This window comes from Zootoca vivipara, chromosome 9 (assembly GCF_963506605.1).
Source record: "Zootoca vivipara chromosome 9, rZooViv1.1, whole genome shotgun sequence".
Lineage (NCBI taxonomy): Eukaryota > Metazoa > Chordata > Lepidosauria > Squamata > Lacertidae > Zootoca > Zootoca vivipara.
The window spans coordinates 1,565,512-1,580,305 of record NC_083284.1 but is presented as its reverse complement, the minus strand read 5'-3'; the positions used below and the strand labels follow the sequence as shown (position 1 = coordinate 1,580,305).

Here is a 14,794-nt window from a genome sequence, read left to right as displayed (position 1 = left end):
CTTGCATTTATTTAAGAGGCAAGAAAAGAGATACCACTTCTTAGCAAACTTTTCAAACCCAGGGGTGAAATCAGTGGAGTTTCTGGGGGTCCTGAGAAAAGGTTTCAGCAGGAATGTAGCACATGCCAAAGATGTTTGGTCAGGACACTCTGGTGTTCACACCCCCTACCACTAAAAATGTGTCTAGTCAGAAAGTGTGCATGCCAGTTGAAAAATGCACACACAGAACTACTCCGATGTCCTTGTCTCCAAACAATGTTTGCATAATGTCCAACTGGAGGAAAGGGAAGTTGTTTTAACTGAAAATTGTAGAGGCCATCGAGAGCAAAAGTCAGTGTGCTGTTTACTCCAGGAATCCAGGCTCTGTTTATGTTGCCATGAGGTTTAGGTAAAGCTATTTCCAATAAAATGCAGCTCCTCTGGAGAGAAAGCAAAGGTTACACGAGTAGCCAGACGTTAGGCCAGCAGAACAGACGCAGGCCAGGCTTGCTTCATTTCAAGACACTGTTGTTTGAAGGATGACCAAAGGGACCTGTGGAGTTTGGCTACACTTGCCACCCAGGCCCCCCCCCCCGACAGCCTGCCAGAGCAGCAAATGTTCTTCCCATTGACAGACATCTCAAGCCAGTGAGGTCATGTGGACCCAAACATGCCCCTGTCACCCGCCCACCCGCCACCCCTCACAGCGCAGCTCCCAAGCCAGGCCTCCCAACTGTGCCCTGCTCAGCCTCTCAACAGCCGTGGCGCCTCGGCTCCTCGGTTCATTAGAGGAGCCTGGAGGCCAACTCGACGTGGTGCCACCTCTCACCCCAAGGGACCTCCGGGACACCGTCCAGAGATGGATTAACGGCAGCAAAAAAGCCTGAAAGACTAACAAAGGCTAAAGATGCTTCGTTTATGCTGCATCAGTCCAAAATGGCTCTCCCCTTTGGAAGGCAGGGATGAGGCCTGTTGACACAAACCAGCTGCAAGGACAGGAGGAACAGGAAGGAGAGTCCAGGGCATCTTTCAAACTAATTACCTGACCCCCATCGGGCTGAGCATAGGAGAAAAGAGGTTTCAATCTCACTGACAACCAAGCAAGTCAGACAGGAGTAAAATATTTTCCAGCCAAAGCAGCTTTTCTGGAAAACTATTTTTTGGGGGGGGGTGTATTTCCCCTTGCAGCTTGCTTCACAGTTTTGAGGAGAATGGAGCTGGTACATCAACAGGGGAACTGATTAAGATCTAAATTATCACACGCGCTCTGCCTCTGTAGAAAGAAGGCAAAATAAGACCATGAAAAAGAGACTTAAAATGGGGAAGATGAATGGCAGAATTATTAGAAGAAACCCTCAAATCCATCTCTACTTGATCATTTAGACATGAGGAGGAAGAGAATGATGATGATTATAATTTATAAATTATACGCTGCCTGCAGCCACTCTGGCAGGCTTCCAACATAATATTAAAAAACACAACAAAACACCGGACATTAAAAGCTGCCGATGCAATGATTTTATGCAAGACCCTTGCCATGGGTACCATATATACCGGCGTAAAAGGCGACTGGGCGTATAAGACGACCCCCTACTTTTCCAGTCAAAATATAGAGTTTGGGATATACTCGCCTTAACGAGTATATCCCAAACTTCCAATGCACACTACGAAAATCTTCTTTCCAGTCCAAAGATTTAAATGAATGAAACCCAAAGATTTAAATGAATAAAATGTCAACAATGAGAAACATTGTCAACTGTCATGGAGGTTTTCCCAAAGGTTTTGGTTAGTACCGTATATTTCTGTATCTCTTCCAGGCACCAAGGCGAATGGGGGGGGGGGAGAGAGAGAGAGAGAGAGAGGAGAGAGAGAGAGAGAGAGAGAGAGAGAGAGAGAGAGAGAGAGAGAGAGAGAGAGAGAGAGTTAGCGGCTGCCGCTTTCTTTCCATGCAGGGAGGAGGGGAGGGAGGAAAGCCCCACATATCCCCTCTTCCTGCAAGGAAAGAAAGCGGCAGCCGTTTACACGGTCGCCGCATATGGCGGGGATGCGGCTGCGGCCGTTTTTGAGCTCCCCCCACCGTATGCGGCGACCGCAGATCTTATACCCGGCGTATAAGACAACCCCCAACTTTTGAAGAGATTTTGCTGGGTTCAAAAGTCATCTTATACGCCGGAATATACGGTACATTTAGAACGTGATTTGTGAGGATCATTGTCAAAATAGGTTAGGAGTGGGGCGTAACCCCTTTCTGCATTGTAGTGGCTGAAGGAGAAGAAAAGACAGATCATGGAAATATGAAACTTGAGTCAGGAGCTCAACTCCAGAAATCACTGCACTGCACAGGAATATGTGAGAAGCAGCATGGCAAGAAAACCTCAGGAGGTGCTGGATGCCCTCTAGGAACACGAGGCCACAAAGAAGGGCTCTTGCTAGTGAGGCACAGGAGGAGGGCATGTCTAGAAAACGCAAATGCTTTTTCCTGCTGCCTGACCCCTTGCCTAGCGAAGTCCTCCCAGGCCCTTCTTAACCTTGTCATCAAGGACCCCTGGTGGGATAAGACTGCTGCTCAAAAGCACCATCACCACTGGCAGAAACACTGGCAAGCATTACTTAAGATTAGGACAGCTCCCCACCTGACTAAGCGTGGCAAAACACTTAGATCCAAGTGGTGTCTCCAAACCTAGAGGCACTCCCAGCACTCTAAATTCTTCTCCTTTGTTCTAGGTAAGCCCCCTTCCCTCTAGGTAGCCTCGTCTTTAAGAATTCTCCCATTCAACTCCACCCCCACCTCAGACTCAGTTTTCTTGACGTCTCTCCTGGGATTGCTCCAACCCTCATCAGTTTAGGGTGGGGGAAAAGAGCCAGATGGAAGATTTTTTTTAAAAAAAGATCCAAGTGGAAGATGCTCTGTCCTCTTTGCTTGGGGGCACTTGGAGCAGGAGAAGCAGTGGTATACAGTCGTACCTTGGAAGTCAAACGGAATCTGTTCCATTCGACTTCCAAAGGAAGTTCCCACAGCCAATCAGAAGCTGCGGAAGCCCCGGGTTGCAGGAAGGGAGCAGCATTTGGGTTTCCGGCCTCAGAGACCAAAATGCCTTGCGCCGGCTGTGCCATGTGCTGTTCCGTTCTTGGGGTGTCCGCCCGTTTCTTTCAGTGAAGCTAAGACCTCCAGACAGACGCTGTCACATTTGTCACGCCGGCCCCCATTATGAGCTTACCTTTTAGATTTCATTTGCTCTCTTAATTTGCGATCCATTTCCAGAACTAGAGCAGAGGAGACATAAGGATACAGAAGTCAGTAAGAGAAGTACTGGGGCCCTATCTAGAGCCATGCAGACATTCTTTGCTTCCATGTCAAGTCTCTCACCAGGAAGGCACTGCGTGAGCTTATCCACTGTGGCGGAAATATTGCGCTGCTGCAGCCGGCACTGTTTCAGCTCCTCCATCGCTCCCACCAGCTGTAAGAGAAACCTCTGTTTAACCACTAGCACTGCGTCCCCAGTCAACTTCGCCCTGCGGACAGCAAAGCTTGCTGCATACCAAAGGCTCAAAGGCCGCAGGACCATTTTCTGTTCCATCCAACCATCCATTCAGAATCAAGGAATGATGAGGAAAATGGATCAGTGTATTTCTGGCCTATGTGAACTGTAGCTGTTGCTAGCAAGCATGGCCTACATGAGAAGTCGTTTCAAACATACAGGGCAGCAAAGGAGGAAAGGCAGAGGGAGCAGGGAAGGCACTTAAGGCAGCTGCAGGCGGCAGAGGGAAGGCCACCAGCAAGGAACACCAGCAAGGAGATGAGAGCAGAGAGGGGAGAGGGGGGCTGGGCCATGGAGCTTCACTCTGGGCTAACCCTTCCCTGTAAGGCCTCCCATAGAGGAGCTCTCTTGCACTCACATTTCCCACGCTCCACAGTCTGAAATCTGGACGTTGGGCATTCTTCTAGAATACAGATCTCGCCAAGGAGGCACAGAAAATGCACGCAAGGGAATATGCATCTTCCAGGTGGGAGAAATGGCAGGCAGGCAAGGAAATCACAGCACACAGTGACCTTCCACCTCGGAGTCACACTGTTTCCCCGCACAAAAGCCCAACATGTCTGGCACCAATACAATGGCCACAACTGATGCTTCGCTACACACACACACACACAAACACACACACACAAGAGCTCTGGGCTTACTTTTTTGCTTTCCATTTGCAGTTTTCTGTTTGTGTCCGTGACTTGATTCTGCAAAGAGAAAATCGTTGTTTCAATTAGCACCTAGTTGAAAGTCTTTAGCATCTGGCTGGAAAAGGAGGCTGCATGAACTGGAAGATGCTCCTTGGCTTAACGAGCCCACATGAAATCTTGTCATGCAAACTGATCCCAGATACTGGGGAAAGTGAGTGCGGTTATGAAATGTCACCAAGGATTGGGAGATGTTTTAACAAAAGCAAGAGCATTTGTGACAACACACCGACAACACACCTCTTTGCTGGGCACCAGGGTCACAGAAGGCGGCCTTAGATGCTCTTCAGCCTCCCCATGCTTCAGAGAATACACACAAGGCAACCTAGAGGTCAAAAGCAACACAAATGCATCCTACCAAGACATGCACAGGCCAGTTGAAATCCATAGGTTTAGTGTGAAAAACGGATGGAAGAATGCCAATGAAATAGGCCTCTGAAGCAGCCCCATTGAGCCCAGAAGTGGGGCTCCAACTGGAAGCCACCAGCCCAGACCCAGCACTGCAACAGACTATAGGCCACGGGTGGTAGCTTCTAGCATGCCAATCCCAACAGAGTTGCCAATTCATCAGCCAACTCAAAGGGAGAACTAACTCTTATACTTCCCACAATCTGAAGAGGTAAAGGGAGGACCGAGTTTTTCCGACTACACACAGGAGCTGCTCAACCTGCTACAATATTGAACAATGGTTCTGGTAGCCAAAGGAAAAATCTGGAAGGAAATAACTTTTCGGTCTCAGAAGTATGCATGGCTGCAAGGGGAGAGGCTTCAGCAGTCACATTATGTACATCAGCCTTGAAGCCGGGCATCTTATGATTAGACTGAATGGGAAGATACAAGTTGGTCCCCTGACAGCTGCCACCAAACTCTAGCAAGCCTCTCTAAGGAACCTACTATTTCCTTGGGCAGGGCATGAATTCACAGACCTCACTGGCATAGAATTTGTACCAAGCAACATTTTAAGCAGGCTGACATAGTGGAGCTTCAAAGCCCAGCCACTCACTGGCTCTCCCTGGATCAATGAGCTTTGATGCTCTGCTGTATCTGGGCCTGGGAGACACAATTTGCAAATCAACCAAAACACCCAGTCAAGCTTTCAGCTCAAGGGTTTTCTACCCTGAGCCAAACAACTGCACCTCCTTGCTCTTGTAGCATAAATTTCAAAACACTTTGGGCACCAAACACACCAGAGATCAGTGTTATTTGCAAAACAAAGTTCTACTTGAAGGCAGCTACGGCTATTACTCAAGAGTAAATATCAAGCAGCAATCCTGCATACCAGCATCCAACCCAAGACTGTGGAGCCTTCTCTGCTGTTCCAACATAGGTCTGCAGTGAGCCTACAGTGAGATTGGCGGTTCTCCTTCAGACCAGCCCACGGAGGTTGCTGCCTCCTCCAAGGAGCTCATTGCCCACAGTGATTGATCCCATTCCTTACCTTGAGCTTCTGGGCTTCTGCCCTGACTTTCAAGAATTCCGTGATGGCATCCACAAAGCCCTGGTAATGGAAGTTGCACATCTTTTCGATTTCACGGTCGTGATTCCGGATGCGAGCATCGAGTTTCTCCATGAAGCGCCCATGCTGCTCGCCGTCATAGACAGACCTGGATGAAACGCAAGGGGATTGGGCAGAAAGACATCTTCAAAATCCACTCTCAGTCACTGAACTTCGCTAAAGGAATCTGAAGGAGAGCTGAGGGTGGAAAGGAAGGGGGGGAAGCATGCACTGCAACACCTGCCGATTTCACTGCAAGAGAAAGAGTATGATTTCCCACCACAACAAGATCTGCTGTTCGGGGGTTTTCCCGCCCCTCGTCACAGAAGGGCAAGGAATTACTCAAGATATAGGAGCGATGTGACCTCAGATATTTAGAAGAAAATACGAATTAGTTAAACAACATCTGCAGCAATTTATTTGGTCTTTAAAAGTTTTATATCCTGGCTTTTAATCTAACGGTGCTCAAGGTGGATTAGAACAGAGTGAAATACACGCAGGGAGATAGGACTAAGGCCATCACACGGCGATTCACAAATAATCTTTCCATCTGCTATGGACAGCAACCATTCAGAAAAGAGAAGCTGCCAGAGGACCGTTTAGGAAGCGAGAGTCGACACGGCATCTGCAAGGCTGACTTTGCCACCTGCTTGCTCAGCCACAGAATGCTGAATTTGGGAGGGCATGGAAGGGAGGGGTGGGGAGCCAAAGCATGAGAGGAGAACAGTCCAAGGATCTAGAACACAACATCCAGAGCCAGCAATGCCATGAGAGAAGAAGCTGGTAGGTGGACAAGAACATCCTTGGTGCAAAGCTGGACTGAAAGGTCTCAGCATCCAGAAGAGAGCACATTGAAATGCAGCACCTGATGAGCAGACGCAGAAAAAGCAAGCAGCCACTCAAGCAACAGGTGTTCTACTCCTTCTCCTTCCCCCGTAACTCCATATGCACCCCCAAATCCTAGGGGACTCCTTGGAGCAGATGGGGGGCATGCAGAGGGCTGGAGGGCAGAGAAAAGAAACTGGAAATCCCATTGCACAATTGCCCTGAGACCTCCGGGTATAGGGCAGTATATAAATTCAATAAAACAACAACAACAACAACAACAACAACAACAGGGCAAACACCTCTGGATGCCCTAGTGTGAGGCCACAGAAGAAATGTGCTCTCTTCTTGAATTCTGATTTATTATCTTATACTCCAACATTTCGGTTTAGGATTGGCTAAAGACAGTGCTTAAGCTTTCTCTGCAGTTTGGAATGCAGCTGCTCCTCTGCCTCCCCTCACAACCAGTACAAATCCCATGCGCACTTACCTGGGAGCAAGTCCCACTGAACATAATAGCATTACCCTCTGAAAAGACATGTATTGGAGTGCCCTGACAGAGACCCCTCTTCATTACAATACACCCTAAACATGGCGTTTACAGTGGTACCTTGGTTTACGAACTTAATCCGTTCCGGAAGTCCGTTCTTAAACCAAGGCGTGCTTTCCCATAGCAGCGGGGGACTCAATTTACAAATGGAGCACACTCAAGAGGAAGCGAAACGTGTTCTTATTCCAAGGCAAAGTTCACAAACCAAAACACCTACTTCCGGGTTTGCAGCGTTCTTAATCCAAGTTGTTCATAAACTAAGCTGTTCTTAAACCAAGGTACCACTGTACTGGGGACTTGTCCCATTATCACTCTATCTTACATCTCCCAGCACTAAATGCAACTCTGAATGGCATGATGCAAAGCCAGAAACCACTAGCTGAGGTATATCACAGGACATCTGCGGTAGATCACTGGTAGATCATTGGCTCCCCCAAAAGAAGCTGAACAACTGTGGCTCCCCTAAAAAAAGCTAAACTCAACAACTTTGACCCCACCCCCACCCCCAAAAATGGGCCTTCCTCCTTCCTAAAAAAGCTCAACAACTTTGACCTGAACCCCAAAAAAGGGGGTAGATCACTGCCAGTTTTTAACTCTGCGAGTAGATCCCAGTCTCTTGGGAGTTGGCCACCCCTGCACCAGCTGATCCCCAAGCAGCTTCCTGACTAAAGATGTAAGATTTAACAGAAATACAGTGGTACCTCTGGTTACAAACTTAATTTGTTCCGGAGGTCCATTCTTAAGCTGAAACTGTTCTTATCCTGAACCGTGCTTTCGCTAATGGGGCCTGCCTCTGGCGTGCGATTTCCGTTTGCAACCAGGAGCAGCTACTTCTCGGTTAGCGGAGTTCGTAACCTGAAGCGTTCATAACCAGAGGTGCCACTGTAGTAAAGCCATAAAAATGGCACCCCCATTTCCCATCCCCCCCCCACAAAAGGTTTGGGGGAAATTAAAATATATGCATAGCTTGTTTTATCATCATCTACCATAAAACATTTCTGCTGCAAGGACATGAACAATTCTTGCGGCACCCTAAAGTTTCATTGTGGAACAAGCTTTCGTGGGTTATAACGCGCCAGAGCCTACGTCTGGGCTCCAGTGGACGGCAGCTTATGCCTCAATAAAATTTGTTAGTCTGTAAAGTGCTGTAAGCCTCTTTGTTGCTTTTGCTAATATTCTTAGCTTTCACCAGTTAGGAAAATATGGGATGGGATGGAGCGTGGGGATAAAACAAGAAGATGAAAACGGAAACCGTCAACATTGTAGTAAAGTTTTATCATCTGGTCTTAGAAACAGTTTGTAGACCTCAGCATTTCCATGCACAAAGGGAGGAAACTTGTTTTTTTATACAGGGGGGAAACTAAAAACAAGCACTCTTGTAATTAATGAAAGGTGATAAATCTGGATATTAGTGTATCTTCATTGAACACAGGGTGCAGCCTGGTACATTACAACTCTTATCTGAAACTAGCAATGTGCCTTTTTTTAAGAATGGAGAGCCTGCCATCTAGCGACTGCTTGGGTTAGTCCTAATACACAGCTCTCTTCTGGGGTGAGGCGGGCTAAGGGAGAGGAAGCCAATGAAGAGAGGGCATATCCCTCACATTTGTGAAAAGCTGCCACATAGCTCAGCCACAGCACAAGCCCAAAAGAATTCTTAAAGCTGGTCCACGCACTCTCTCTGGAGATGCCTTAGGATCTGAACCCTGGAAATAAAGGGATTCCACATTTGCATTGTCTTATTGCATTCGGCTCATTGCCGAAGAATTGATGCTTTTGAATTATGGTGCTGGAGGAGACTCTTGAGAGTCCCATGGACTGCAAGAAGATCAAACCTATCCATTCTTAAGGAAATCAGCCCTGAGTGCTCACTGGAAGGACAGATCGTGAAGCTGAGGTTCCAATACTTTGGCCACCTCATGAGAAGAGAAGAATCCTTGGAAAAGACCCTGATGTTGGGAAAGATTGAGGGCACAAGGAGAAGGGGACGACAGAGGACGAGATGGTTGGACAGTGTTCTCGAAGCTACGAACATGAGTTTGACCAAACTGCGGGAGGCAGTGGAAGACAGGAGTGCCTGGCGGGCTCTGGTCCATGGGGTCACGAAGAGTCGGACACGACTAAACAACAACAAATTGCATTTACATGGCCACCAACCAGGAGGCAAAAGCAGTTCTGACATGTTCCCCCCTGAGCACCCTGCTCACGGCATGCTGGGGTCCCAACCGCAGGTCAGAGGCCGGGGCCACACAAAGCTGTGGACCAGCATGATTAACAGATTAAACTCAGCTCTGCTGACCTGTGAGCTGACAAGTCACCCAATGAAGCAGCAGCACGCCATTTCGAGGAACCACTCCCATGCAAGGAGTAGCCCAAGGAGCAAGCCAGGGCATGGCAGCATGAGCCACAAACACAGGAGCCCTGTGCAGGATCAGACCAACTCCCCCTGCCCCCGGGTGGTCGTATGGATGACACCTAATTCTCTTCTAGAGTCTACTTAAAGCCCCTTGGAAGACGTGCAGAATGCAAATGGACTTTTTGGTCACCAGAAAGTGTGATGAGCATGCGCTGCACCCACTCTGCCTAAGCCGGAGGGTCCGGTGACAGGTGCAGGTCCAAATGTGACCCCTTTGCTTGTTAGCCGCTTTGCTGGCCCTAAATGAGGAGCTCCCAACTGAAATCCATTTAGGCAGGAGGAGCCGGCAACAGGGAAAACACGAGGACCCCAGGAATTTGCATGCCGGGACAGCCTGATCACTTTCTGGGGCACGGAAACATCTCACTTTTTGGTTTCAATTAATAAATGGAACAAAAGCCTGGACTTCAATTTAAAAAGGCAAAGTATGCCATGATGGTTTTTCTTCTCATTAAGCAACATAAAAGCATTAGCATTTTGTTTATTAGAAGTTAAAAATAAAGTGGAACAAAAAGCGAGCTGCTTGCTTAATGCACAAGTATGCAAACAGTCACAGCGTGGGTTGGGAGAGGTCAGCAAGAGTTTGGATGCCCCAAACCTGCCCCCCCCCCAAGCACGAAGAGCAGGAAGGAAAACACTCCGTTCTTCATAGAGCAGAGAGCACTGGCAACCAAAGATGAAACAGGCCACACTATTGATCTACAGAGCTCCATCCATGAGGACAGGAGATGTGGGAGGCAGTTCCCAGCCAAGAGGGCAACAAATACAGAGTCTAGAGAGAGCTGGAAACCTTCAGACAGCTGCAGGCGGTAGAGTTGGAGGATCGCTGAAGGAGACATATCAGAAGGAAAGAGCAGATCAGGCATGGAGGGCTTTAGAAGTACGGAAGAGGTGTTTCAGCTGGGTCCTGAGGTGTACAGGAAACCAATGCAGCAATTTAAAGAAGCACATGGCAAGCCACCCCCAGGAGAATTTGGGAGGGCCTGTTATTACAGCCACTGCTAAGCCAGTTGGCCGCACTGAAATGTTCTAAGGTGCAAGAAGAGAAAAGACGCTTCTACGCAGCACAGCTCAGTGATCAGAGTGAAGGGTTCAAAGACCCTGGCCTCAGGGAGCAGGATGAGGAGGTTGTGGCCTTGGTTGGGGCTTCATGGGGCAAAGCCAGGAAGTGGGCGGTTGGTGGAGGATAGCGAGGAATGGACAAGACCGCCTGCCAATAGCATCATCTTCTGGTTTTAACTGACCACCGTGACCCCAAGCCCCTGCTTTTGCTAACCTCAAAGGGGAAAAGAATATATACACTCTTCGCACTCACTTTCTTGGGTCATCCCGGCTGCGTGCAACTGAAACCAGTTCTTTACCTGCAGCCACAACTAGTGACAGACAATCTGAATTGCATATGCTTTGGGACTTTGCTGCCGGTCTTCCTTCTTGGGTTTTCTTAGCATATTGTTAAAGAATGGAAGTAGAAAAAAGGGCTCCCATCACTCGCTTGACATCTCTCACCTTATACTACTACTACTACTAATAATATATTATTTATACCCCACCCATCTGGCTGCGTTTCCCCAGCCACTCTGGGCGGCTTCCAACAAAAAATTAAAACACAATGGTCTGTTAAACATTAAAAGCTTCCCTAAACCTTCACCTTACTACTGGCCATTATCAAAACCAATACCCAACTGGTTATTATGGGAACCCACAATCCACCAGGGGCTCAGGAGGGCCAAGAAGGCCAGGTCTCAACATTCATGCACGGAATACAAACCAGTTTCAGCTGCAGCAAACACATTCTGCCTGTATAAATGGACAAGCTAGCAAGCAGACACAAGCAAAGAGCAATTGGCATGAGCCCACGTTAGAAACTCAGATATATAAGCTAGGTGCCGAATGGCTCTTTAAACCAGGGTTAGTCACCAAAATGGAATGTCTTCTTCTTCTTCTTTGGCGATCACTCGTAGCCGACTAAGATTGTCTTCCATAAACACAGTTTTGACAATGGGTCCATAAGTGACTGTGGAGGCCAATTCTGGATCCACACGTCCTTCCACAGTGGCGACATTGGTTTCCATGCAGGAGTTGATCACGGTGTGGATTTACCAAGCATGCCTTCCTCTTAGCACGTTTCTCCCTTGCGTCCTGAGATCGAGTTTCTTCAAAGCCCAGGACACCTTTGGTAAAGGCTGTTCTCCAACTGGAGCGCTCACAGGCCAGTGTTTCCCAGTTGTCAGTGTTTATACGTACTACATTTTTTAAGATTTGCCATGAGACAGTCTTTAAATCTCTTTTGTTGACCACCAGCATTACGCTTTGCATTTTAAAGTTTGGAATAGAGTAGTTGCTTTGGAAGACAATCATCAGGCATCCGCACAACATGACCAGTCCAACGAAGTTGATGTTGAAGAATCATTGCTTCTTTATTAGTTCGCCTGTCTTCCCAAGTGATGTGTAAAAATTTCCGGAGACACCGTTGATGGAATCTTTCAAGGAGTTAGAGATGGCGTTTATAAGTGGTCCATGTTTCACAACCAAATAGTAAGGTTGGTAGTACTACCAACCTTACCATTCCCTGCAAATGTCTAGTTGCCATTTGGGGGCCAGACAGTTTGAAAGTCGCATTTTTCAATATGACTTTTTGGTTCCTAACGGATAGAATGGCATGCATGCACCTCCAGATGGTGGAGATGTCAGGCACCATTCTGGCGCCCAAGTATCTTCACCTGGTTGCAAGTGGCCAATAGCCAGGTACAAAATGCACCAGGCCAATTTCGAACACCACCAATGAGCCACTTTCTGAGCATGTGTGTGAATAATAGCATTGTTTAAGATGCAAACTTCATCTAAACACTCAAGGAAAATCCACAGGATGTGTGGGTTTCAGCCAGTGCACCCCAAGAGGACCATCTCGGCTGCTAACATTTTCCATTCCATATATGCCCAGAGGCTTTGAGCCTGGACCCCTGGCTGACCAGGGAAGAGAAACTGTGAAGCCTCTGCTAAAGACCAAGCCAATTAGAAGGAATAAGCTCAGCCACCCTGGAGCTGCCAAGTGCCAGCAGATGCAGACACAGCTCCGTCAGAAAGGAAATAAAGAACAATGACTCCAATTTAAGCTACAGGAGAGCATTTTTGGTTACAGCATTATTAGGGAACATGCCTTTTGTCATACGAGAGAAAGATGATTGGGGGGGGGGCTCACATATGGCCTCAGCGAGTGCCAGGAAATGCAAGGAGCAACCCAGAAGGCAGGAGAGCCAGCCCTGCTCCAGCCAGCACAGATCCCCCCAACTGAGAAATATGGAGAGGGAACTGGCCACAAGCGACACTTTTCGCTTCCCTCCTTGTCGAGGACACAATGGAAACAATTCCCCCCAGAACAAAAGCGGTGCGTCAGCAAGCGAGCCCGCCTCTCCCAGGCCCTTTCAAGTTGGAAGGACAGTTGATTCGCACCATGTGTAGGGTTGATGGGAACAAGCCCTACACCCAGGCGAGATAGATTTTAGCCCCTCCAAGCTGGTTGATATTAAGGGAGGGAGTGAATCATCTTTATGATGCGCTGTAAACAAAACACACTGGCCGTCACAACGGGAGGCATCCAGCAGTGCGCCGCAGCGGGGCTCTGAGCCGCTTGAAAGTGTTCGTGCCGTGTGGGCCATCGCTGGGGAAAGTGTTGCGCTCTAATGAGAGGCAGGCTCAGATGGAGGCGGCTGGGGTGTCCTTCACTCATTTCCGCTTTCCCTTGCCTGGTGTTCCAGCGCGGCCAAGCCTTCAGGAGGAACAGCGCAGGTGGCCCAAGAACCACTGCCCACAACACAGGCTCCCCAGACCCGTGGGGCAGCCAGCCGGGAAAAAGCTGGCCTGCATGAGCTAGAAGCAGCCAGAACCATGTGGGATCTGGCCCACCCACCTACCCATTTAGGTGAAAGGATCCGCATTTAATCCCCTCTCTGTCTCTCTATGTAATCCAAACCAGGAGGCATCACAAATGGAGTAGTAGCAATTCATGTTCCACTACCCTAAGGTGCCTGCGAAACAAATCTCTCCATATGACTCAAGGAAGCCATGCAAAGAATGTCTTACCAGTAGCCCCCAAGTTCTGTGGCCGTTGAACCCAGAGCCTAAAGCAGGACCCATCAGCAAAGCCTCCCCAAAAGCAATTTTGGGCAGGTGCAATTTCCACGTGGCAATCTAATCCCGGGGGGGGGGAGTGGGCCCGGGGACCAAATCATCAGGTGAAGAAAATTCCCTTCTGATCCATCCTTATGTGTTTGAACTGGAGCACCGGAGGAAGAGAGAGTTTGCCACAGGTCAGATTGGGAAACAGTGGGGAAGAGGGGCAAGCAAGGTTGGGAAGCATGCTTGAACTTCCCACCGCCTGCTACTAAGAAGGGTGGAGCCCTTCAGTCACCAGCCCTCCAGGTGTCAACTCACACAAAACAGAGCGGTTTTTTTGCTACTGTCGCTGACAAGTGAAAGTCTGCCTTGCACTCAGTTCTGCAGCACTCATTGCATTTTTTTCCAGGAATCACCACCCACATCTCATCAGCCCAGGTTTTCTAAGAGCTAAAGGGCTGAAACTTCCAGGGTTTGGCTCTTTTGAAATGTGGCCATTTCTCCCCGGGTACCCGTGAAGGCTGCAGCCTAAGTGGCCTTTGTTGCACGCTGCCCATGAACTATTCATAAGGTTACCCTGAGCTTGGCCTACATAAGCCACAAACCACAGAACTGTCTGTAACAGCCATTATTAAAACATTTAAGACTTCGTTAATTACTCGAATTAACTTTAGCCGAAAAATCCACAACTAGAAAAATCCACAACAAGAAAAAGTTACTAATGAGCCCTAATTATCCTCTTGCCCTTCAATTTACAGCCCCAGCAAGACACGCAGACTGAAGTAGCCCAGAAGCAAACTGGCACACATCCATGTTTAAAACAGTCACTCAGCCCTTCCCTTCAGAAGCCTGGTTAAGGCATATTGAGGTTGAATCCTGACAAGACTGAAGTACTGTTTCTGGGGGACAGGAGGCGGGCAGGTGTGGAGGACTCCCTGGTCCTCAGTGGGGTCACTGTGCCCCTGAAGGACCAGGTGCGCAGCCTGGGAGTCATTTTGGACTCACAGCTGTCCACGGAGGCGCAGGTTAATCCTGTGTCCAGGGCGGCTGTCTACCAGCTCCATCTGGTACGCAGACTGAGACCCTCCCTGTCTGCAGACTGTCTTGCCAGAGTGGTGCATGCTCTGGTTATCTCTCACTTGGACTACTCCAATGCGCTCTACGTGGGGCTACCTTTGAAGGTGA

At 48.6% G+C, this 14,794-nt stretch overlaps 1 protein-coding gene across 3 annotated transcripts in view; it reads right to left on the bottom strand.

Moving 5' to 3' along the window:
• The window catches only part of EXOC6B (exocyst complex component 6B), a 218,297-nt gene that overhangs the window by 183,673 nt on the left and 19,830 nt on the right, over positions 1 to 14,794 (bottom strand). For all 3 annotated transcript variants that reach the window (XM_035103719.2, XM_035103722.2, XM_060278290.1), the window contains exons 2-5: positions 5,649 to 5,814; positions 4,163 to 4,210; positions 3,347 to 3,437; positions 3,198 to 3,243 (exon numbers count right to left, since the gene is read on the bottom strand). In XM_035103719.2, coding sequence (XP_034959610.1) covers positions 3,198 to 3,243; positions 3,347 to 3,437; positions 4,163 to 4,210; positions 5,649 to 5,814 — 351 coding nt within the window. The remainder of the gene's footprint in view (positions 1 to 3,197; positions 3,244 to 3,346; positions 3,438 to 4,162; positions 4,211 to 5,648; positions 5,815 to 14,794) is intronic.